At 39.8% G+C, this 24,535-nt stretch overlaps 1 protein-coding gene and 1 pseudogene across 1 annotated transcript in view; both read left to right on the top strand.

Moving 5' to 3' along the window:
- Positions 1–21,722, top strand: part of OXSR1 (oxidative stress responsive kinase 1) — a 106,163-nt gene extending 84,441 nt beyond the window's left edge. Inside the window, exons 9-18 of the mRNA XM_065884990.1 lie at positions 647–695; positions 1,314–1,379; positions 5,510–5,632; positions 9,905–9,940; positions 15,076–15,210; positions 16,525–16,589; positions 18,513–18,565; positions 20,238–20,306; positions 21,165–21,229; positions 21,648–21,722. Coding sequence (XP_065741062.1) covers positions 647–695; positions 1,314–1,379; positions 5,510–5,632; positions 9,905–9,940; positions 15,076–15,210; positions 16,525–16,589; positions 18,513–18,565; positions 20,238–20,306; positions 21,165–21,229; positions 21,648–21,722 — 736 coding nt within the window. The remainder of the gene's footprint in view (positions 1–646; positions 696–1,313; positions 1,380–5,509; positions 5,633–9,904; positions 9,941–15,075; positions 15,211–16,524; positions 16,590–18,512; positions 18,566–20,237; positions 20,307–21,164; positions 21,230–21,647) is intronic.
- LOC136128936 (protein phosphatase 1 regulatory subunit 14B pseudogene) lies at positions 13,828–14,423 on the top strand (annotated as a pseudogene).
- Positions 21,723–24,535: the final 2,813 nt, after the last annotated feature.

The raw sequence follows: 24,535 nt of genomic DNA, 5'->3' as shown, positions 1-24,535 counted from the left end.
AAGAGAAGCCACCACAGTGAAAAGCCCACGCACAGCAACGAAGAGTAGCCCCTGCTCGCCACAACTAGAGAAAGCCTGCACACAGCTACGAAGACCCAACACAGCCAAAAATAAGAAAAAAATAAAATTAATTAATTAAAAAAAACCTGAGTTTAGATTAAATTGGGCGACTATATGTTACTCTTAGAATCTTCAGTTTTTTTAAAGGAAATTGTGAAATTATTTTTAAAAAATATGTAGTTACCTAAGTTGAAGGCTTGCAGGCAACCATGTGGCAAGAAGCACAGGGCTTGATTTGTGAGTTTAAATATATTTTTTTGCCTCGTTAAAGCAGATAAAGCCAACTTCTTGGGAAATAATACTAAATAGCAAATATATTGAAAGCCACTAAGAAATCATGCTTTTAAAAGAAACATTTCACTAATGAATTTTTGAAAGAGCCTACAATAATTATTATCAGAACATTTCTATTTGAGTTTTTTAATTTTGTTCAATGTCTTGTACTGAGTTTATCCTTTTTGGTTTTTAGTAGGTTGAGGACAGTGGAGTACACTGAGTTTTTATCTTGATGCTCAAGAAATCATTTTTTGAAAATGAAAACCCACATTCCACTTGAATTTATAAAAACTTTCTTTTCTGGTTTTAGACCAACAGCAGCAGAACTGTTAAGGCACAAATTTTTCCAAAAAGCAAAGGTAGGACATTCTAACTTGATTTCATGTGTTCATATGATCCTCCTCAATTACCTAAATTAGGTTCACTGTTCAGATGTTGCATTAAGATGATTATTTTTGGAAGAATGACGGTAGATCAAATAATTGCTGAGGGCACTATTTATATAATCTTTGGTATATAAGATAAATGTATTTTTCATATAAATTAAGTGTCAGGTAAAACTTAAAACAGGAGAAAATGAATATTAAACTTTAGCATTATAAATAAAATCTGTGGAAAATTCTGTGAAATATACTGAACTCTCATTTCAGGGTTTACTACTGAATTAGTAAACATCTCATTTCCCAAAGATGTGGGTTAAGTAGGATGTTACTGTAGTTGGGAAATGTGGGACCATGATCCCAAAGGACATGTGTTAAAGCAAACTTTTCATAGATAATGGTTTTTACAGTACACTAAAGATTTTTCTCAATTTACAAAGTCATGGTAGTAATATACTAAGGAGCTTCAGAAGCTTTCTTCAAACTTCTTTATAAAACAGTTACTATATCACATTTTAATTGTGAATATTTCTGTGTCAGTTATTTTGTTCAATAAAAACTTCTTATGAGAAGAAAACACTTATTTTTCCTCTCCAGAATAAAGAATTTCTTCAAGAAAAAATATTGCAGAGAGCACCAACCATTTCTGAAAGAGCTAGAAAGGTAAATGGGGATTTTACTCAGTTTTTCTGGGAAATTACTTAGAATAGATTTACTTTTGCATTTTGAAAGTATATTTAACTAATACCGTGTTAACAGTATGAGTATTACTCATTTTCTTTCAGTCTTATCTTTAGCATTCTTTGATATATTCTTTTAGCAATAGTCTACTGTATGCCTTGGTATTACTCCACTATCAACTAGAATGAAAAGGTATGTTATGTAATTAATGAATTAATTCTAAATTCTGTTAAATCACTGTTTGCAACTACCAGAGTAAGTTGTAAAGTTGTGAAGTTTCTTCACACCATACAAAAACAATGAAGACACCACTTCACACCCACTAGGATAACTATATCAAAAAAGACAAACAATAACAAGTGTTGCTAAAGATGTAGAGAAATTGGAGCCCTTACACATTACTGACGGGAACAGAAAATGGTGTGACCACTTTTAAAAAGCAGTCGGGCAGTTTCACAAAAGGCTAAACAGAGTTGCCATATGACCCAGCAATTCCACTCCTAGTCATACCCAAGAGCATTGAAAACATGTACACATAAAAATATGTACATGGGTCCAATCGCCGTCAGCCGAGGGCTGGCGGAGAGACACACCCATGGCTGGGAAGTTGGCTGAGAAGAAAAATCCACCATGCGTACTTCCGGGGATTCTCCATATTGATGGAAGAAAGTGTTCAGAGTACCAAGTGAATCCCATTGAAGCCACGTGAGGGAGATAGGAGAGGCTAAATATAGCCACATTAAAAACCATCAGCTATGTTGGAAACAGCTTCAAGCTTAACATCCACATCTATATCCTAAGCTGCTTTGGCTGAGTGAATTTCTATTAAATAACAGTATCCTTTCTCTTGGCTGACTGGAAGAACTACATGTTTTAAGAAGAAAAGAGTTTAAAAAATTAAATAATTCAGTCTTATGTCCTTCCCCCTGACTAAAGTAGAAGCCACTTCCCCATTATTTCATGATTAATGTGAAAAAGTACAGGAACAATGAGAGGAAGTTCATCTGTTTCCAGTAGTAACATTCTGGTTTCTGTTGGAATTCCATTGGCAGCAGAAGGAAGCAGCATATACCACATACCTGCCCTATTACAATACAAAAAGCTGTCAACTTTGAAGTCTTTTGAAATGTTAGTAAAGTAGAAAAGATGATTGTGGCTTTCCTTCAATATTATTTGGGTAACCTAGCCTTAAAATAGTGAACAAACATAAGTCCTTTATCCTTAAGGCAGGACCAAACCAAGATATTAGTGGCCTAGGTAAGCTAATAATTTGGCATACCTTCAAATGGATACTTTTCAGATATTCACTCAACAGGTGTTTGGGTGAGGAGTTGGGCATGGCAGGCCTTGAGAGCGAATGGAAAGGGGGCTGGTGGGGCCTTTCAGTTTGCATACTCTATTCAGTATAACAAAGACCATGCAACTGATCTGGCTAGATCTCCTTGGAAGGCAGTTTGGTGACCATCTGTAGATTTTCTAATATGCCCTTCCCTATTCCAAGCTGTTTATCGAGGCATTAGTAACTGCAGCATTTATAACTGCACTGGTAGCTCCTTGAAAGGTTACTGCTTTATATTCTTTTCTCTACCTTGTTGCATTCCCAATGATGCTTTCACACTCCTTATAGATCCAGCCTCCCTTCTATACCATGTACTGAGTGTCTGTTATGTGCCAGATACTAGAAATATAAAAGTGATTAAGATACTTTCCCTGCCCTTAAGGACACACCTTGGGTAGGGGAAAGATTTACAAACAAATAATACAATACCACAGTGATGAAGCCTATAGCAGTAAAATGGTTATTACTAGATATTACTGGTAAAATGCTCTGAAATCCTTTCTTAAAATAGAAGGTATTTTGAATTTGCCTTTATCTCTGGAAATCTTATCTTGGGTAAGGACTGGAATAAAAAGAGTAATGTTAAAAAAATATGTACATGAATGATCATAGAAGTATTCTTCATAACTAAAAAGTGGAAACAACCTGAATGTCCATCTATTATAAATGGATATATAAATGTCATGTACCTATACAATGGAATATTATTCAGCAATAATAAGGAATGAAGTACTGATACATGGCATAACATGGGTGTACCTTTAAAACATTATGCTAATTGGAAGACATATTCTATGATTCCATTTATGTGAAATATCCAGAATAGGCAAATGTATAGAGACAGAAAGTAGATTATTGGTTGCCTAGGACTTGAGCAGATTGTAGGGAAATGGGCAGTGACTGCTAATGGGTATGGGATGTTTTTTGGGGGATGGAGGGAGTGATGAAAATGATCAAAATTTGATTGTGGAGATGGTTTCACAACTCTGAATATACTAAAAATCATTGGATTATAATACCTTAAATGGGTCAATTTTATGGTATATGAATTATATCTCTGTAAAGCTGTTACTTTTAAAAAAGAAGCATTTAGAAAATGGCACTACCAGCAATGGCTCTTGGAAATTGAAAACATTATAGAAGAAATGAAAAAAATTCTTTACAAAGATTTTAGAGTAAAGTTGAGGAATTTCCCAGAAAACAGAGCCAGAAGGCCAAGAGATAGATAACAGAAAAGATGAGAACATTAGAAGATTATTTGAGAAGGCTCAATATTTGAGTTAAAAGAGTTCCAGAAAAGGAGAACTGAGAAAAACAGAAGAAAAGAAATTATTGAAAAAATAATTCAAGAAAAATTCTGTGAATTTCCAGATTGAAATAGCCCAAGTACCCAGTACAGTGAATGAAAATAGACCAACAGTAAGGCACATTTACCATGGTAGCTCATAATACTGGAGACGAAAAGAAGATGTGTAGCTTTCCAGAGAAGGGGGACAGGGCACGGACAGGATCGGGGTCATAATGACCTCAGCAGCATCTCTGGAAGCCACATCACAATGCAGCACTATTTCAACATTATGAAAAAAAATGTTTTCTAACCCAGATTTTTTTTTAACCAGGCAGACTGTAAGTAAAGTGTGGGAACAGAATCAAGTTATGTTCAGAAATGCTTGGCTTCAGTAAATGTGCCATGTTGATAGTAGAGGAAGTGCTTAAAGTAAGAACAGGGAAGTCATGCGATCTAGGAAGCATGGTCCTCTGGATGACGGTAGACTGAGATCTAAAGTACCAGACCTGGTGTCAGTCTGGTGGAACAGATCAGGAGGCTCTGGTGAGAGGCTTTCTCAAGAAGATAATACTGATGAATACCTAATATATGTGAATATGGTGAGAGGAGATTTACACAGCAGGGAGAGAATTGAGGGATGAATATGACAAGTAAGAAATAAGCAAATATTAACTCCAGGGGAAATTAAAAAGTTATGCAGAAAAGGAAAGTAATTGTAATGTATAATAAGGTTCAACTGTATAGTTTACATAATCATGTTATATAAACAGTGAATATTGATTTAAGCAAAATTACAGTGTATCTTGAAAAAAGAGTAGGGGATTGATAATAGGGTTTAATTCTCATTTGCATAGCAGGAAGTTCAATAGATAATTCCTAAAACTAGAAAATCAATAATAAGAACAGGTTACTCAGAGAGATAAATATAAATTCCAAAAGAATAAGCTAACATGAATTGAAAGTGGTTGCCTGTGAGGAAGAATATGAAAGTTAGGGGACTGCTCTTTTTCTTAACAACACTTGCATAGCTGTAGTACTTTTGAAACTATGGAGGTATAATTGTGATTTTAAACATTAAAATTGAAAAAAAAAAGAGCAGCATCTTCTTTATCTTGGGTTTATTTATTTGAGGGCTTAAACTCCCCCCCCCACCCCGCCGTCTTTTTTCAGTGTCTCAAGATACGAAACCATTAATCAGATTTGACCTGTGACTTCACATAAGAAGGATTTGGATGATGTGCAGGCTCAGAGTACGGGAGTACAGGGAGAGTCAGTGGTTGTGAGTAAAGACAAATAGTGGAGATTATGAACAGAAAGCAAGTGAAGGATGGAGGATGTGAGTTTATATAGGAAAACTTCTCTATTGGGAAAATTATTATCTGCTTACAGCATTGAAGTAATAGAAGGAGAGAGAATATGGCTGACTTTTCTATATAGTAAGTGTCAAACACTACCATAGTCCACGTCTCTCTTCCTAATGAGCAGGTTCGGAGAGTACCAGGTTCCAGTGGCCGTCTTCATAAGACAGAAGATGGTGGCTGGGAGTGGAGTGATGATGAATTTGATGAAGAAAGTGAGGAAGGGAAAGCAGCAATTTCACAACTCAGGGTAAGTTTTGTTAAACTATATGCTTTAGCTAGAGTTCTTTTTGTCTGAAGCCTCTGAGATAATACTATATTCTGTGGTTCTGTTCAGTTTAACCAGCTAAAATATAAAAAATACAGACAGAATTTTCTTGAACAACTTATTAACAACAGGAGCCCAAGTAATTCTACATGGAAAAGGGGACTGGCATATCTGTTTTACTATGATAATATTTAGGGTATATAAAAATGACCTAAATCGAGAAATGAAAACTATAGTGTCTGAGATGAAAACACACTGGATTAGATGAATGGCTGATTAAACACTGCAGAAGAAAAGATTAGAGAATTTGAAAGCCTAACAATTGAAACTTTGTCCCTAAAGTCTGTTAACTTTCTACCTGAAGAGGAACAGTGCACCTCTTCTTCAATTGGTATATCCTGGATCGTGTGTGCGAGTGTGTTCGTTTTTGCTAGAAGTGGACACCAAGACATGAAGTGAGCAAATACTATTTGAAAAATGGCGCTGATAGACTTGCTCAGTGCAGGGCTGCCACAGACCTTCAATTTGTAAAAAATGCAATATCTGCAGAGCATAATAAAGCCTAGTGCAATAAAATGAGGTGGGCTGTATCTTAAAGAATTTGTTCCAACATTTTCTTGTTTGTATTGTTTCCAGTATTAAATCTGCTTGTATACTTAGCTTTTCACTTATAAGTCACATTTCTTTTTACTCTGGCTGCTTTTAAGATTTTTTTTCTTTATGAATGGTTTTGAGCAATTTGATATGGTATGCCTAGGTGTATCTTTTTTTTTTTTTTCATGTTTCATGTTTAGGGTTTATTGAGCTTCTTGGATCTTTGGGTTTACAGTTTTTTAATCAAGTTTGGAAAGTTTCCAGCCATTACATTTTCTTTTTTTAAAATATTTATTTATTTGTTTATTTATTTGGCTGTACTGGGTCTTAGTTGTGGCACGTGGGATCTTCATTGCCACATGTGGGATCTAGCTCCCTGACCAGGGATTGAACCTGGGCCCCCTGCATTGGGAGTGTGGAGTCTTAGCCACTAGACCACCAGGGAAGTCCCTCAGCTATTACATTTTCAAATGCTTTTTCTGTCCTTCCACCTTGGAGAGTCCAATAGCATGTATATTAGGCTGCTTAAAGTCATCTGACTGCTCGTCTTTTCATGTTTTAAAAATTCTTTTTCCCTCAGTTTCATTTTGCATAGTTTCTAGTGCTGGCCTGTTCATTAGTCTTTCTTCTGCAGTGTTAACCTGCTGCTAATCTCCCATCCAGTCTCCTTTCCATCTCAGGCGTAATATGAGAATTTTGATTTGGTGTTTGATTTGGTTGTTAGGTTCTAGAAGTTTGATTTGGTGTTTGTTTTGGCATCTTCAGTGTCTCTACTTAACTTTTTGAAGATATGAATATATAATAATTATTTTAATGTCCTTCTCTGCTAATTCTAACATCCAAGTCAGTTTTGGGGCAGTTTTCTTTTCACTGTGGCTTGAAAAGTGTTTTTGAGAGTTGAGTAAATAGAGGTAAGAGATCAAGGCAGATAAAATTTGATAAGGTAGAGTACCAAGGAGGAGAGAGCTACCCAGAGAAAGAAGCTTAGAGCTTCCCTTTTGAGTATTCAGCAGCATATGTGAGAAAACTACCCATGTGGAGAAAGTGCCCAGCACTCACACAACCAGGAACAGCAGTTAGATTGGAGAAACATAATTCACAGGGCATTTGGTAGAGTGCTTAGTAATGGGGTATAATATATTGCCCTAGACCGAACACTGCTCCAGACCCAACTAACAACTCATCAAAGCAGGATCCAAAAGGATTAAACTATTTCCAAGTAACTTTACTGTATTCCAAAACAAAGCTCAAGAAGATTTACAGAAATTATCAGCATGCAACAAGGTAAAATTCACAGTTTCTGTCATCTATAATCGAAGATTACAAGAGTAAGCACACCTTATGCCCAGATCGTGGTTTCTAATGTCATTCCCTACTAAAGAACAAAGGCTCACTGGAGAAATGGCTGATTCCAGGGCTTACACAAGGAAAATGCAAGATAAATCTGGAATATCTTCTTTTGACAGAAAGAAAAGATCTTTTATTTTTAAAAGAGTCATAATAATATGAGCTAGGTTGAAGGAGCCCCACCTGGCCAAATTAGGGAGAATTTAACCATCAAAATCATTAAGTATAGGGCTTCCCTGGTGGCGCAGTGGTTGGGAGTCCGCCTGCCGATGCAGAGGACGTGGGTTCGTGCCCCGGTCTGGGAGGATCCCACATGCCGCGGAGCGGCTGGGCCCGTGAGCCATGGCCGCTGGGCCTGCGCGTCGGGAGCCTGTGCTCCGCAACGGGAGAGGCCACGGCAGTGAGAGGCCCGCGTAACACACACACACACAAAAAAAAAAATCATTAAGTATAGTAATAAATTAGAAATCATTTAAAAAATAGGAATCTATAGGCCCATACTAATAATAAACAGATATATAAATACATGGGGGGGGGATGGGTTTTCATTACGGTAACTGCCAGTGCTGACTGGTAAATGTAGGAGTGGATGGGGAAGTTCACCATTTTACAGCCATCATAAAACAATCGTAAATGTTAGATCAGACAAGGATCATCAATAGGTGCTAAATATATGGGAACATTTTGATGAGCAGGATATTTACATGGTCTTAAAGTTTCTCTCCATAGATGGCCTATTAGTTGCAAGAAAAAAATACTGCGTACCTGAGAAATTAGAAAATGCCTTGACTCAATGATTAAAATTAACATCACTAATGAGGGGTAGAGGAACATGTGATTCCCTAAGATATGATACTATAGGAAGGATACGTCACTCTGTAGAATTCATTTAAGTCTGAATCATGAGGAAACATCAGACAAACCACAAATTAGGAGCATTCTATTCAAATAGAGTGTGTAGTAGGCAGGGGGGAATGATTATGTATAGGAGGTCATTGGAAAAGTTGGATTATAGAGAGTAAATTGAAGTATTATTTTTAAATTTACTGAAGTTGATTGCTTTAGTAGTGTGAAGTTATGTAAGAGAATATCCCTATTCTTAAGTACACAGTGGGGACTTTCCTGGTGGTCCAGTGGTTAAGACTCTGCCCTCCCAATGCAGGGGGCCCGGGTTCAATCCTGGTCAGGGAACTAGATCCCTCATGCCACAACTAAAGATCCCGCACACTGCAACAAAGATCCCGCACGCAGCAACGAAGATGCCGAGTGCCACAACCAAGACCCGGCGTAGCCAAATAAATAAATATTTAAAAGAAGAAGAAGAAGAAGAAGAAATACACAGTGACTATTCAGTTGTAAAGAGCTATGATTATATGCAACTTATTCTCAAATGGTACAGGATTGATTAAATATATATATTTAAAAAGAGAGAAAGTGAACACTAAATAATAAAGCACATGAGGAAAAAGGTTAGTAATGGATGAATCTGGGTAAAGGGTATAGCAGTGTTCTTTGTATTATTCTTATTCTAACAACTTTCTGTAAGTTTGAAATTATTTCCAAACAAAGTTTTTTTTAAGGTTTTGTGTTGGCTGTATACTTGCTGTAACCCATTAGCTGTTGCCTGTACCTTGATTCTCCTTAATAAAATGGTAATGAAAATTTTAAAAACCTAAACTGACCTTATAAGAAGTCTGAATTCACACTTGGTAGAATTTACCATAAATTGACGTTTGTTTAGAGATATGTTGTTGTTTTATGTATTCTCCAGTGCCTGTATCCAGAATTACTACTAACTTATGATTTACTGAATCAATTTAGCTTTAGATTTTCATATGGCGTATTGTAATTAGTATTTCAATTTTGGCTCAAGAGTTTTCTTCATTAAAGCCTATAATCAGAATTACTCTGCTTTAAGAATGTGTTGGATAATTAGCTTGAATGTTTACATTTGGTTTGAGATATTATGCACATAATATGTTCATGATTAGTAGAAAGAATTGAACTTTGAAGAATGTGACCTCCCTACTAACTGATAGCTCAGTCCCATTATGTTTGCTTATAAACCTCAAGTTTTAGACTTAAAATACCGTAGGTATATTGATGCATTACAGGCTACCTGGACAAAGAATACAGTAGTATCATGACAGTTTTCTTTTTCCAGAAAACTCTCACTAGAGTTACCGATGAGTTAATTATGGATCAGAGTGAAATGGAGTTGACTTGCATTTCAACATTCCGTGCAGTTTGGAACTGACTACAAGTAACCTGAGTTTTCAGTTAACAAGCCTCCTTTTTTTGTATTTCTTTTAGTCTCCCAGAGTGAAAGACTCATTAACAAATTCTGAGGTAAGTAGTTGTGATTATTGAATCATTAAAGTATATGTGCTTTTGCTTTGGTTTGGTTTTAATGTTAAGCACGCTTTTTGGTATGTGCCTAAATGGGAATGGGAACTTATGCCAGTGGAATTTTATTAGAGCTATCGATTCTGAGTTTGAATGGATCTTTGCAGTAAATGGTGCCATTGCACTCATTTTAAAAGTGGGCCCGAGAACCCAGAATGTTATTTTTTGCTTGCTTGACTTTATGAACTGCTATTTTTATCTTGGGCTGCTTAAAGTGGAAATTAGTCTTTTTGCATTAGTCTGTCCAGGAATCTGTCATATGCTGCCTTTGCTTTTTGGACTTTTTCCCTCAGCCCCTTGTCAAATAGACTCTGATGTCTATAGTTACTGCCTCAGTGTGATAGGGAATCCTACTAAACAGACGCCTGTTAGGCTGGCCTGCCTTATGCTCCTTACCTAAAGAAAATAATCATCTCATGAGTATTCAATATTTGGTTTAATGGCACACATGTCTTGCTCTTAATCCAATTTGTTCTTGCCACATGCTTAAAAGTAACTATTTTTTCCACTTCATTTGTATATATAGTAATACAATTATGTACAGGATTATGTTTAAGACTGAAAATACTGTACCTCAGCTTATTAGAGGCTAGCATCTGACAACTTGAATTAGAACTGCTATTCACTAAGATTTCTGGCTCTTCTTCTTGGTATGCGGTAGAATTGCATTTTTTTGCCCCTTGAAGTTACTCATGGCCGTGGCAGTTACTTTGGCCAATAAAATGTGAGCAGAAGGAAGAGCCACATGTGATTCCCTGGGTTCCCTTGCCCCTGCCATCATGACCTGCATCCCTGCTGCAAATTTAGGTACCAAATTTAGCCTCTGCTGGCCACAGATGGACTTGAAGTGTGTGCAAGAAATAACTTTATCACCTCACACCTGTCAGAATGGCTATTATCAAAAAGACAACAAGTGTTGGTGAGGATATAGAGAAAAGAGAAGCCTCGTGCACTGTTGGTGGGAATGTAAATTGGTGCAGCCACTATGGAAAACAGTTTCTCAAAAAATTAAAAATACAATTATATATCCCACAATTCGACTTCTGGGTATTTTCCCAAAAACACTAATTCAGAAAGATATATGCATCCCGTATTCATTGCAGCATTACTTACAGTAGCTAAGATATGGAAGCAACCTAGGTATCCATCAATAGATGAATGGATAAAGAAGATATGATATGTATGTATATATACACAATGAAATATTACTCAGTCAGGGACTTCCCTGATGGTCCAGTGGCCAGGTCTCTGCACTCCCAATGCAGGGGGCCCAGGTTCGATCCCTGGTCGGGGAACTAAGGTCCCACATACTGCAACCAAGAGTTCACATGCCACAACTGAGGATCACACATGCCACAACTAAGACCCAGGGCAGCCAAATAAATAAATAAATATTTTTTAAAAAAAGAAAGAAATATTAGTCAAAGAAGGAATGAAATCTTGCCATTTGCAACAACATGGATGGACCTTGAGGGTATTATGCTAAGTGAAATAAGTCAGAGAAAGACAAATACCATATGATGTAACTTATATGTGGAATCTGAAAAACAACAAATGAACAAACAAAACAGAAATAGTCTCATAGATACAGAGAACAAACTGGTGGTTGCCAAAGGGGAGGGGTGTGAGGGGAATTGTGAAATATGTGGGGGAGATTAAGAGGTACAAACTTCCAGTTATAAAATAAATAAGGCATGGGGATGTAATGTACAGCATAGGGAATACAGTCAATAATATTATAATAACTTTGTAGGTGACAGATGGTAACTAGATTTATTGTAGTGATCATTTTTTAATATATAAAAATACCAATCGCTATGTTGTACACCTGAAGCTAATATAATATTGTAAGTCAATGAATTATACTTCAGTTTTTTAAAAAAGGAAAATAATTCTAAAACAAGCAAAATGTTTTCAAAAAAGTAATAACTTTTGTTCTTGTAATTTACTGAGAACTTAAGATTATTTGTTACGCTCTAACTTAGCCTATTTTGACTGATTCCTAGTTTCTCAAAAATTGAATGGAAGGGTATTTTACATATTACCCAGACTTATTCTTTTTAGTCTCCTCCTTGTTCCTTTGCCTAAATAGCTTCTCCACGTGAACTTGTACATGCTCATAGTCATAGTCTCATGCTCATAACTTTGTTGTTGTTTTTTAAATTATGATAAAATACACATAACATAAAAGTAACCATCTTAACCATTTTCAGTGTACAGTTCACTGACATTAAGTACATTCACACTGTTGTGCAACCATCCCCACCATCCATCCCCAGAGTTCTTTTGATCTTGCAAAACCAGCTCTGTACCCATTAAACAATAACTCCCTATTCTCTCCTCCCCCCAGCTCCTAGCAACGTCCATTCTGTTTTCTGTCTCTGAATTTGACTACTCTAGGTACCTCATAAAAGTGGAATCCTACCATATTTGTCCTTTTCTGACTTGTGTATTTCACTTACATAATGCCCTCAAGGTTCATCTATGTAACATGTATCAGAATTTCCTCTTTCCTTCCCTTTTAAGGCTGAATAATATTCCATATTTGTGTGTGTGTGTGTGAACCACATTTGTTTAACCATTTATCTGTCAATGGACATTTGGGTTTCTTCTACTTTTTGGCTATTGTGAGTAATGCTGCTATGAACATGGCCACACAAATATCTGTTTGAGTCCCTGCTTTCAATTCTTTTGGGTCTATACCCAGAAGGGAATTGTTGGATTATATAGTAATTCTATTTTTAATTTTTTGAGGAACTATCATACTGTTTTCCATAACAGCTGTACTATTTTACATTCCCACCTGCAATGCACAAAGTTCCAATCTCTTCACATCCTCTCATTACTTTGTTTTGTATAACCTTTCTGTCTTGATTATAGGTATACATATATGTGCATGCAATTTGGAAGCTGTCTTTTTGAAATAGTGCTAATAGTTTTAAGCATTTTCAAAACTAATCTTAAAGTTCTGTTTTTCTATCAAAAACTGGAACCAATGACTAACTTTTGATTTCCTTTATGTGAAGCTAAGTAAACACAAAATTTTACTTCCTTGTCTCCTTGTTTTGCTTATATGATAACAGCTATTAGACCTCTCATTGCCCTTCTAATTTTTTTTCTCTTTTAACTCTAAATTTTGGCCATTACATTGATATCATTTTCCCCATTACCTTATAATTTTAAGTATGTTTAACTTGAATTTGTACTCAACTTCGGTCTTTTTTCCCCATTACATAACTAAAATTTTCAAACACGCAAAATAATGTTTAATGTCTATGTTAGTTATAAAGCTTCACATCCATTTTGAAAAGCATTGCAGTTATGTTAAGGAACCATTGGTTGATTTTCTTTTTTTTTGTAAGTAATGGAAGGTCCCCAACATAGAAAAATGTCATTTCTGTAATTTCATACTATATACCAAATCTATATTTTGTAGGTGCTGTTTTGCTGGGCAAAGAGGATAGAATAGATGTATTTAAAAATAAACAGGACACAAAGAACTACTATTCTGAAGAAGGAAAAAAAAGTGGACTACTGATATTTGTTACAACATGACTGACTCAAAAACTAAGTTAAGAAGCCAGACACAAAAAGAGTGCATATTGTAAAATTTGGTTTATATGAAATGTTCATAAAAGGCAAATTGATAGAGGCAGAAAGTAGATCGGTGGTTGCCTAGGGCTGGGTGGGGGAGCCGGAGTTAACTGTAAATGGGCACGGGAAGAGTTGATGGAAGTGTTCTAAAACCAGATTGTAGGGATGTTTACAGAAGTAGAAATTCTCTAAAAATCACTTGAGTTGTAGGCCGCCGCCGCCCTCGCCGCGGAGCCATGTGGAGACGAGCTCACGAGCTAACCTGAGCCAGCGGCCGAGCCAGCTGGCGGGCGTCCCAGAGGTGGCGGCGCAGGGAGGGGCCCGACGCACGCACTTGGCCCTGGCGGCCGCCATGGCGAACAGCGGCCCCACAGAGGGCGCGGCGTTGGCGGCGTTGGCGGCGTTGGCGGCTCCGGCCCCTGGACTGGGGAGTGGTGGCCCAGGGCCCCGCGTCTACTTTCAGAGCCCCCCTGGGGCTGCAGGCTAGGGCCCAGGCGGCGCGGACAACGAGGGCCCAGTGAGGCGCCAAGGGAAGGTCACGGTCGAGTAGCACCGCGAGGAGCTACGGAGGCGCCTCAACCTGGAGGAGTGGATGCTGGAGCAGCTCACTCACCTCTACGACTGCCAGGAAGAAGAGATCCCAGAACTGGAAATTGATGTGGATGAACTCCTGGACATGGAGAGTGATGATACCCGAGCTGCCAGGGTCACGGAGCTGCTGGTTGACTGTTACAAACCCACTGAGGCCTTCATCTCTGGCCTGCTGGACGAGATCCGAGGCACGCAGAAGCTGAGCACAGCCAGAAGAAGTAAGGGTCCTCGACCCAGGTGAACCGTGGTTCCCACAGGACAATCGCTGCCCCCCCACAAGCTGGTAACAACAGCAATACCAGTGAATTTCATGGGATGTAAATTACACCTCAAAAAGTTCTTAAAAACAAAAAAGCGGGACTTTCCTGGTGGTGCAGTGATTAAGAATCCACCTGCCAATGCAGGGGACACGGGTTCGATCTCTGGTCCGGGAAGATGCCACATGCCACGGAGCAACTAATCCCGTGTGCCACAACTACTGAGCCTGCGCTCTAGAGCTGGCGAGCCACAACTACTAAGCCCACATGCTGCAACTACTGAAGCCCCCATGCCTAAAGCCCTGTGCTCCACAACAAGAGAAGCCACTGCAATGAGAAGCCTGCGCACCGCAACGAAGAGTAGCCCCTGCTCACCGCAATCAGAGAAAGGCCGCACACAGCGATGAAGACCCAACACAGCCAAAAATAAATAAATAGATTAATTAATTAATTTAAAAAGCATAGAGATATTTGACTTCCATTTGAAATAGGTGTGTCTTGGGGATGTAGAGATGGGCTGGTTCACTACACAAGGACTACTTTAAAAAGTCTCTCTGCGGCAGTGCTTGCCTGTCAGCAGGCCCACCTCCCTTTCCTCTCAGCTTAAGCAGCACTGTGTGTGTGTTTTTGTTACAGCTGTTTTCAACAACTGATCCTGTGGGTACTTTACTCCAAGTTCCAGAACAGATTTCTGCTCATCTACCTCAGCCAGCTGGGCAGATGACTGCACAGCCAACTCAAGTCTCCCTGCCGACCCCCGCGGAGCCTCAGGTACAGCAGGGATGTGCTTTCTTTCGTGGTCAGCCTTCCGAGTGGAGGAAGAGGGTGGAGGCTAACGTGGACCGCCACCTGGTGCCATGAGGGTGATGTCCTGGTAGATTTTGAAACAAGTTAAAAATCTGTTTTCACGGTTTTAAATGTATGCAGATAAGAGTTTAACAAAGATCACACAGGTTTCATTTAGCGACAAAATAAGTTAATGAAATATTTCAAACAGCAAAAGTTGGAGGAGGGGCGGTAATTTCTTGTCAGCTTTTTTTTTCCTCACACGAAGGCGAGGGGTTTTGCCCACTGAGGCGGCTCAGTGCCCCGGTGGCTCCTGCACTCAGGAGGGACGGCGCTGGGGGGTCTGGCGCCCCACGGCTCCCGCTCCCTCTCCCTCTCCCTCGCCCTCTTGGATCGCTGGGGAAGGCTGTCTCACCCAGGGTGCGTCGTCCCCCACGCCCCGTCCCCGGAGCACTGTTTTCATCTGCATCCCAGTGGTGCTCTGCCTTTGGAGATCACTGCTCTGAGCTCTTCCAGTTAGTCACATTCTAACTTCATTTACCTTTTCTTTGCCCAAGTTTTCCATTTCTGCCCATCATATGGGAAAAGATACAGTTGTCTTATGAAAACTGATGGAAAGATTGGATTTGTTTTATAAACGGCTTAAATAGAATGTATATCCTCTGTAAGGCAAGGGACAGCTGTATGGTTTTCAGAGAGGATTAGTTTAGTCATTAGAAGATGTGGAGGGACTTCCCTGGTGGCACAGTGGTTAAGACTCCATGCTCCCAATGCAGGGGGCCCAGGTTCAATCCCTGGTCAGGGAACTAGTCCCACATGCATGCCGCAGCTAAGGAGCCGGCACAACCAAATAAATAAAATAAAATATTTTTTTAAATTAAAAAAAAAAAAAAAGATCTGGAACCTCCAGGGTGGGTGGTTTTGTGAGGGGTAGCCAGTTTAGACCTTACTGGCAGATGTGTTGCCATTGGCAGATTTATTAAAGGGAAAAACCCAGCTTCATGTTCTTCATGCTTATATAGAGGTAGAGAGGTCTGAAAAATACAAAATTAAATGTGACTGTGTATGGAATTTCGTGTGGGTTTGAGAATTATCTTTCTCATTATGTTTGACATTGAGCTCTTGTTGCTGCCTTGTGGTACATGTCCTCCCCCAGCAGGGAGTGTCCTAGGGACTCGGATGGCCACACCTGGAGATGAAGAAAATTGACGCCAAGTGGACAGTTCTGCAGATGACCATTAGTCAGCTCCAAGCTTAATAGTCCAGGCAATGACTTTATACCTTTCAATGCTTTTTTAGGCTCTGTCTTCAGGAGCAGGTTCACAAGAAACCAAGATCCCAATCAGTCTAGTACTAAGATTACGGTAAGTAGACATTCTGTTGTTGTTGTTTTCTGAATACTCTGAATACGCTGATTTCTATTAGAAAGTCACTCCCCCTTCTAGTAGTTCATGCCTGAGAGTAACTGGATAGGGTCGTGTGTGTTTGCTTGTGGGTGTATTATTTCCCTCAGAAATAATAGCAGTAGTGTGAGGACCTGACTTAGCATTGACTCATTCCTCCTTCCACTTGTGAATTCCTAGTCACCTTCTCAGTATGACCATAATTAGAGTAGAGGCAGCAAGACTGTTTGGGGAATGTTTTGATTTTACCACTAAAGAGTAATGAAATTATGCCATAAATGTGAAGAAAGCAGATCTGGTTACCTTTTCTTTATAGAAGCCTACTCTGTATACCTGGACTCAAATAGTTCTGAATTAATACAGTGTCTTGGTAATCTCATCCTATTTTAACTGTACACAAAGAATGTTAATTGTCTCTCTTCAAAATTTTGTTTTGAAAACTTACAGCAGTTAATAGAGAGTATAACAATTCTATTTGACATGTGCTTCAGGAGGGGAGAGGGTACTTGTAAGTGATGTAGTTAGCTTTTTTTTTTTAACATCTTTATTGGAGTATAATTGCTTTACAATGGTGTGTTAGTTTCTGCTTTATAGTTAGCTTTTTGAAGGGTGCTTTTTAGTGGACTGTGTTCCAGACTTGTTTATGGAAGAGGAGGCTAGATTCTTATTCTCACTTATGAAGACTTTGAAGTTAAATGACTAGGCAGTTCAGTTTAGCATATGGTTATCTTTGAAGGTGTTTGTGCTTGGCATGACAGTCACATCACTAAAGTGATAATGAACACTTGACCTTAATTTTATTCAGCTTTCAGACTAAGTACAGCACTATTAGCTATTGTGCTAAGATACTGAGAAAAAGAGAAAATGAAATGCAATAATCAAGTCTGTTGGATGTTGATTTGTATTGTGTACTTAGCATAGCTAAAAACAAGTTTCAGTAGTAGACATGCAGAAGTGTAAATCTGTGTAGACAAGTGCAGAGAGACAACATGAGGGAGAAAATCACTGTGGGGCAGGATGTGTTGGATTTGGATAACTATATTTTAAGCACAATTTCAGTAACATCATGTGTCAGATAGACCTAAGCTCCCTGAACTGTTTAGATAAAATGGATTTGGGTCCTAAGTAATCACTCATGTCTGCCTTTAGACATAATATTCTAATTTCTCCGTCTTTAACCAGAACCTCCAGGGAGCTAAGTTAATCTCAGTACTTGGTGTGGTGCACAATCTATGTAACTATCTTTCACCAGTCACATTTTAACCTCTGGAGCCTTATATTAACTCTGCTGCCAGTATGGGCCCCATTTCTTTCCCCATCTTCTCTGCCCGCCCAAATCCTTCCTATCCATTAAGTCCTATCTACAATACTACCTCTAAAGTTTTTCCTCATTATCCCAATCTGTATATTCTTTATCCTTCTCCTCTGAACCCCTGTGGCATTTGGGGGAGCATCATGTGTTTCATTCTATGAGTCTAGTCAAACAGATCACCAGTGGTGGGCAAGGTACTCTCCTAGGCATAGGGGTGTGGGGGGTAGGCGTGGGGATAAGGAAGAAAAGGGCATCCTGTATCATGTTAACCACACCTCCCCGTGCTCATACAGATATTCCTCTTAGTCTAATATGATCGTCTTAGTGGGAATAAGGACGGGCATGGGCATATATTGACCAGTGAAGGACATAAATTAAAAGGGTTGTAGAACAATTAGATGATCACTCTGAGTTGTTTGCTCTGAGCCCTCAGTGTGAGCTCATTAGGACAAATCATACAGTCTATGGGACAGAAAGATCTTTCTCTTGGCATAGCTTTCCTGATATATGTAGGCGGACCCTGAATGCATAAATTCAGAAATTTATTTTATACATTTTGTTTTCTTTCATAGGAATTCAAAAAAAGAACTAAATGATATTCGATTCGAATTTACTCCTGGGAGAGGTGAGGCATCAAAACATTGAAAACAAAATAACTGCTCATTTGTCATTTTAAGGAAATGTGTGTGAAGTTTCTATCCTCTAGATATATTTTCCTCTTAAAGGGTGATAAAAACGTTCCTGGCCTAAAGGTTTTGGGGGGCATATGAACAAAATTAAAATGCAGTCTATTTACTATTACCTCATTTAGAAAACCTAGTATAATACAAAGAGTACTGAATATAACTCTAATTTACTGCTTACTGTATGGCAGACACTGTGCTAATCAGTATCTCATTAAATTCTCAAAACTGCCCCCTAAGGAAGGATTATTGTCCCCACTACATAGATGATGAAATCAAGGCTTAGAGAGAGTGAAGTAACTGGTTGCAGTTCCCACAGCTGAGAAGAGGTGTAGCTGGAATTCAAACCCAGATCTTTCGGAGCGCAGAGTTCCCGCTCTTATCACTGAACGTGGTCCTCCATGACAATAGAGAAGCAGTAAGGCTTCCAGTCCCCTCCCTCCCAGCTAAAGCTGAGCCCTGTCATTGCAGTTTCTGGCCGTGAACTTCTCCCAGGGACAAGGCTTATTTTCTTTCTTGCCTTTGTTACTCAGGATTCGTATTTGGGAAGTGGCCCGCAGCCAGCTGGTATCCGTCCTGTGTGCCACGCTTAGTCTTCCTGCTGTCTCAGTATCATGAGCAGTTCACTCAAATGCAGAGAACAAATGCACATGTACAGAGATGTATCTGTTTTCCTTTTTAAAGCCAGGCAGAGTCACATTTTAAGGTACTCATTCAAATCGCTGGTCTTTGGCAAATGTATGTGCACAGCCCCTCCCCAGAGGTCCTCCCGTTCCCTCTGAGGGGATCGGTGTTCAGGCCTCGGGAAGGAGTCAGTTGGAGATGAGGTTAATTGATGGTACTCTGTCCTCATCTTTTTAGTTTCTAGTTATATACCCATTGCTCAGACAGTACAACCTATAATAATTAGATATGAAGGAAAACCCACCAGAATAAAACAGAAAATTATTTTAGCAAAAACAACAAAACCAAAAAAAACTGGGAGTATGACCCCCAAAGAGAAGAGATTGCAGTTTGTTTTCTTAAGATTTATGGGGGCAATTCCCTGGCGATCCAGTGGTTAGGACTCTGCGCTTTCACTGCCGGGGACACACGTTCAATCCCCAGCCGGGGAACTAAGGTCCCACAATCCTCACGGTGTGGCCAAAAAAAAAAAAAGAGAGAGAGATTTAATTGGGACTAAATTATTCTGCTTTATTAGCCCTGGAGATGTTACACACTCATCATCACGTCTCAGAGCTCATAGGGCTGGCATCCGGGGTTGTCCTCAGACTAGTAGTTTCTTCTGCAGCATCACTATCAGGTGCTCTTCCGACAAAGGCAAGAACCCATGGAAATTAGGCCATCATTTAGAACGTTATCTTTACGTTGAGCTGATATTTGCCATCTGGGTGATACAGGTTCCGCCCTCTACCTAGACCTGTGATAGTCCCTCACTTGAGATAATCCTGGTGGGAGGAAGAACCTTTATGTGGAGGAAGTCCCCCCCCTCCGCCATCTTGGTTCTGTGAATTTAACAGCTAGCTTTGGTCTTTCTGTGCCAGCACCCGCTCTGAATGTTAGCAGGGACATGCATGCACAAGAAACGGAGCACCTTCTTCTTTGTCCTTGCAGATACAGCAGAGGGTGTCTCTCAGGAACTCATTTCTGCTGGCCTCGTCGATGGAAGGGATTTAGTAATAGGTAACTACTTTGTGCTCTGCCTTTGTGTCACCGTCTCTCTGCTTGTATACTTAGGATCTAGAAAATCAGGCTTTGATTCCACTGAGTAGGTCTAATGGTTCTTGGAATGGTTCTTGGCTTTGCTGAAATAACAGGTATTGGGGACAGTTCCTTCCTTACAAAAAGGAAAATCTCACTTCTGAGTTTGCTTTGTGACCCCCAGTGATAGTGAGTGAAAACTTACCCAGGTCTCTGGGAGATCATAGAGATGATGACAGAAGTTACAGGTTAGAGTAAGCTTGGCCATATCTAATCCGTTTTGGAGAATGAACGCTATCCTTTTGGAGCTAAGAGTTAAACAAAAATCATTACAGATTTAGTCCTAAAAAAAGCAGGAAGTAAGAAAAGGCACAGTCGGGCCACAGGTGCATTTTACTGAAGGAAAAGACCATTGCCTAGGACAAGACAGCAGAGTTTTAAAGAGCCAGATAGTAAAGTAATAGTTTAGGCTTTGTGGACCATGTAACAGTCTCTGTTTTTACACTCTTCTTGGCTCACAGGCAGAACAGAAACAGGCTGAAGGCCATAGTTGGCTGATTCCCAGTCTAGGGCTTTCTGGCCCATGAATAGGCAAATCATACCTCTTTCACCCCAGTGTCTTTCCTAAGTTAAAAGAAAGTTAATTTGACAGTGATAAGATTTATTTGTGCTGCTTGGAGTTGCTTTTAAAAACACCTTGTGTTTAGGGAGCGATTTATCTTTCTGCTTCCATTTTGATTGTACATAGAAGCTTGTGAACTACCATTTAAGTTGTTGAAATGTGGTTGAAATGTGGATTTACTTAGCTTCTCGTTACTTTCTCTGTTTGTATGATTACAGTGGCAGCTAATTTGCAGAAAATTGTGGAAGAACCCCAGTCAAATCGATCTGTCACTTTCAAACTGGTATGCATCCCTTCCTCTTTGTTAAACCATCTCACGTTTTACACATCAGCAGCCTCTGCAGACCAGCTTCCATGTTCCCTGAGTGATGAGAATATTTAAGTCTGGTGGCTTGTATTTGTTTAACCTCCCCATGCCCTGGGCTGATACCGCCCTTCATTGGCTTCCCTTACCCTCTCCCTCTCAGGAAGCCTCCTACCCGAGGCCCTTGACTATTTATCCTCAAGAGAGATTGATTGCTGGTCAATCTGACTCCACCTTTGTACCCAGACTCCACCTACACCTTTATCTGCCTCCTGTTTGTATCCCAGGGACCTGCCCCCCCACTGCCCTCTTTCCCACAGTCCCCATGTCAGTTTTAATTGCTGCCTGCAATTTTGTTTATAAATAGCCACAGCTTCTCATTTTGTTTGGTTCTTAGGCATCTGGTGTCGAAGGCTCGGATATTCCTGATGATGGTAAACTAATAGGATTTGCCCAGCTCAGCATCAGCTAAAACACAGCCCTGGAAGAGGCGGCCTAAGGAGATTCCACACATGCGTATCTCTGTTGCTTCTGTTGGCCTAAACTCACTACTGCCAAAGAACCCAGCAACAAACCTCCCAGCTAAGAGCTTTAGAGGTCTTTCTTTATGTTTTTCCTGTCATCATTCCCCCTTTTCCCCACAGGGAAAGAAAAGTTGGATCACCAGTGGCCAGCATCCCTTTAAAGAGTTCCGTTAGTAAACTTACTGCACGTGTCCCCTGTCTTCCTCCATCTGAGAAGTGGCCCGGGTGCCTCAAGGCCCAGGAGGGAGGTGTATCAGCTCATCTTGCCTTACTCCAGTGATGGCGCTGGGTGGAAAGTAGCAGCTATCTTGGGCTTCCTCATCCTGCTTGTTCTCCCACACCTGAGAGGATTTGGGCATCTTGGGATATCCCTTTACCACTGAAGTAGCAATTAAAAGTTTGTTGTTTAGCTGAAGCCCAGAGAATTTAATTTAGTGGGTTTTTGGTTTTTTTTTTTTTGTTTGGTTTTTTTTTTTGGTATCCGATATGAATTCCAACAACCTTTGTTAGGAAGAAGCACAGCCTCAGATGGAGGCAACCTAAACTGTGTTCTTGTTTTGTTCATGATGTTTCTAAGCGTTTTGCTGAAGCTGCTCTCAGGCACCCCTCTTCATTACTCCCTCCAGAAAGGGTTGCTAGCCTTAACTTCAGCTGGTGCAAAACATCTGACTGTAATCGAACTTCAGCCATCGGATCCTTCAAAGTGGAACTTTGGACTGTTTTTAGAGAAAAGATCAAGTAATGGCTTGTAAAAGAGAATTTCCCCAGCAGTGGTTTTTGAACAGGAAAAATCATAACTCATATCATTGCAGAAGTATTTATTTTCAAATCTTAAAACAATTGAAGAAAAACTGCTCCTTGATCCTCCCATGAAAATCAATTTGCCTGGCCTCCAAATCATGAGGAAATGCAAGGCTGAGATTTCTACAGCAATAAAGGAGACTCGCACTGGGCCAGAGAGGCGTGCCTTCTGCCCCCTCTCCTGCACTGACCCTTTGGAGGGGGTCCCTGTGTGCTGAACCTGACCCAAGATGGAAAGTGAAACCACATGTGCCGTGACTTTTAGGATTTTTGAGTAGACAGTGTTCATTTGATTTTCTACAGAAATAATATAAATTATTCTTTAGGTTTAAAAAAGAGCACCATAATGCAATATGTGAATCATCAGTGGCGTTGAGTTTTTCTTTTCTTCCTACTGTTTCCCAGTCAGCCTCTGTCTAGCTGCAGATAGCCCTAACAAGGTTTGTAGATGAAAGGGGTCCTCAGTCTGGCCTTAAAATGACACACAAAGATGGGCTTTGGCCCATCTTTATAGAATCACTCGAGCCCTTTCCAGCATTGTTGGTCTGTGAATAAAAGGATTGCTTTACCTAGTTTTCTCTTAGAGCACTTCTGAAAGCTTTCTCCACAACTAACTTATTATAGTTTTTGTTTCATTCTGAGCTTGTAGTTTTAGTCATGGGCTTTCTTCACCTGCCCTGGATACAAAGGCATGTTGGGAAAGGGATGGGTGTTGTAGAGGAAGGGAGGGGATGCTTTGGGATGGGGGTTGGGAGGAAAGTAGATCAGAGGATCGGACACCAAAGCCCAAGGTCCCAGCAGGATTGGTAAAAGGAGGGAGCCTGCTGAGCCTGGAGACAGAAAGGATTGATCAGCTTACTGGACAAATATTTAGCTTTTCTTTTTACTTTTGTTTTTTTTTTTTTCCTTTCTTTTTTTAGAAGAGGGTTGGGGGAACAAGGACAGGAAGGTAGGAATAAGTTATGAAAAAATGTAATGTCCCTTTTGGCACAAGACTAGTGGCTTACCTTAGAGTCTGTGTTTTGGTTTCAGATAAGCCCATCATAGTCTACTTATTTCTGAATCCAAAGGGTGGTGGCATCACTCTATTCTAGCTTTTATTTGGAGGTGGTCGAGAGCCCAAGCTGGAAGTAAGCCGCAGCCCATCTCCCTGTTCAATTTCTCCAGCCGGCCATTACCTTTGAACTGCAGTGGGACAGGCGTGACAGTAGAAGTGGGCTGGGGCTTTCTCTTTCTTTTCCATTCATCTTTTGCCCTGCTGGGAATTAGGAGTCAGACACCAAGCCCCAGGACAGTGTTATTTCTTCTTCCGCTTGATGTATGGTGGACTCGCTTTGCTGGCTTGTGCAGTGATGCTGAAAAAAAATGAGTGAACAGAAACTTTGCAGGTGAGACAGCACATGACCTAGTGAGCAGTTTTGCTCCTTCCCAGGAGGGGTGATTCAGGATACACCTCTCTCCCTGGATCCCCAGGATCCCCTGGTCCCTGGGGGAGGGACTAACTTAGCACAAGGTAACATGTGCCAATGCTATTTGTGAAATGTATGGTCTTTCTAAATGACTAATGGATTTGTTTGGGTTTTTTGCTTAAGTTGTGAACCAAATCCTAGAGCCAGCTGATACTCTAATAATCTGGAGGACAGAATCATGGTGTATCAATAAATGGAGGTTCCTCCTTATGGTGTATGCTAGATTATGGAAGATGTAAAATATTTGACTTCCCCCTCCCTTTTATTTTTATTTTTATTTTTTTGACTTTGTACTTTGCTGCATGTTTCATTCATTTTTAATCAATAAAGAATAAATTGTCTGTGGTGGTGTAAGGATGCTTCACTTTGGTGACTGTTGGTGGGGGCAGTGGGAAGTGGGTCAGGAGGTCACTACTAACTTTAATTTTTCATGCAAATAGAGAAAAGCCAAGGTGCACTTTTCCCTAAAAAGTGTATTAGTCTACAAATTA

The sequence above is a fragment of the Phocoena phocoena genome, chromosome 10 (genome assembly GCF_963924675.1).
Source record: "Phocoena phocoena chromosome 10, mPhoPho1.1, whole genome shotgun sequence".
NCBI classification, from domain to species: domain Eukaryota; kingdom Metazoa; phylum Chordata; class Mammalia; order Artiodactyla; family Phocoenidae; genus Phocoena; species Phocoena phocoena.
The sequence above is the reverse complement of the archived record's forward strand: the minus strand, read 5'-3'. Positions and strand labels throughout refer to the sequence as shown.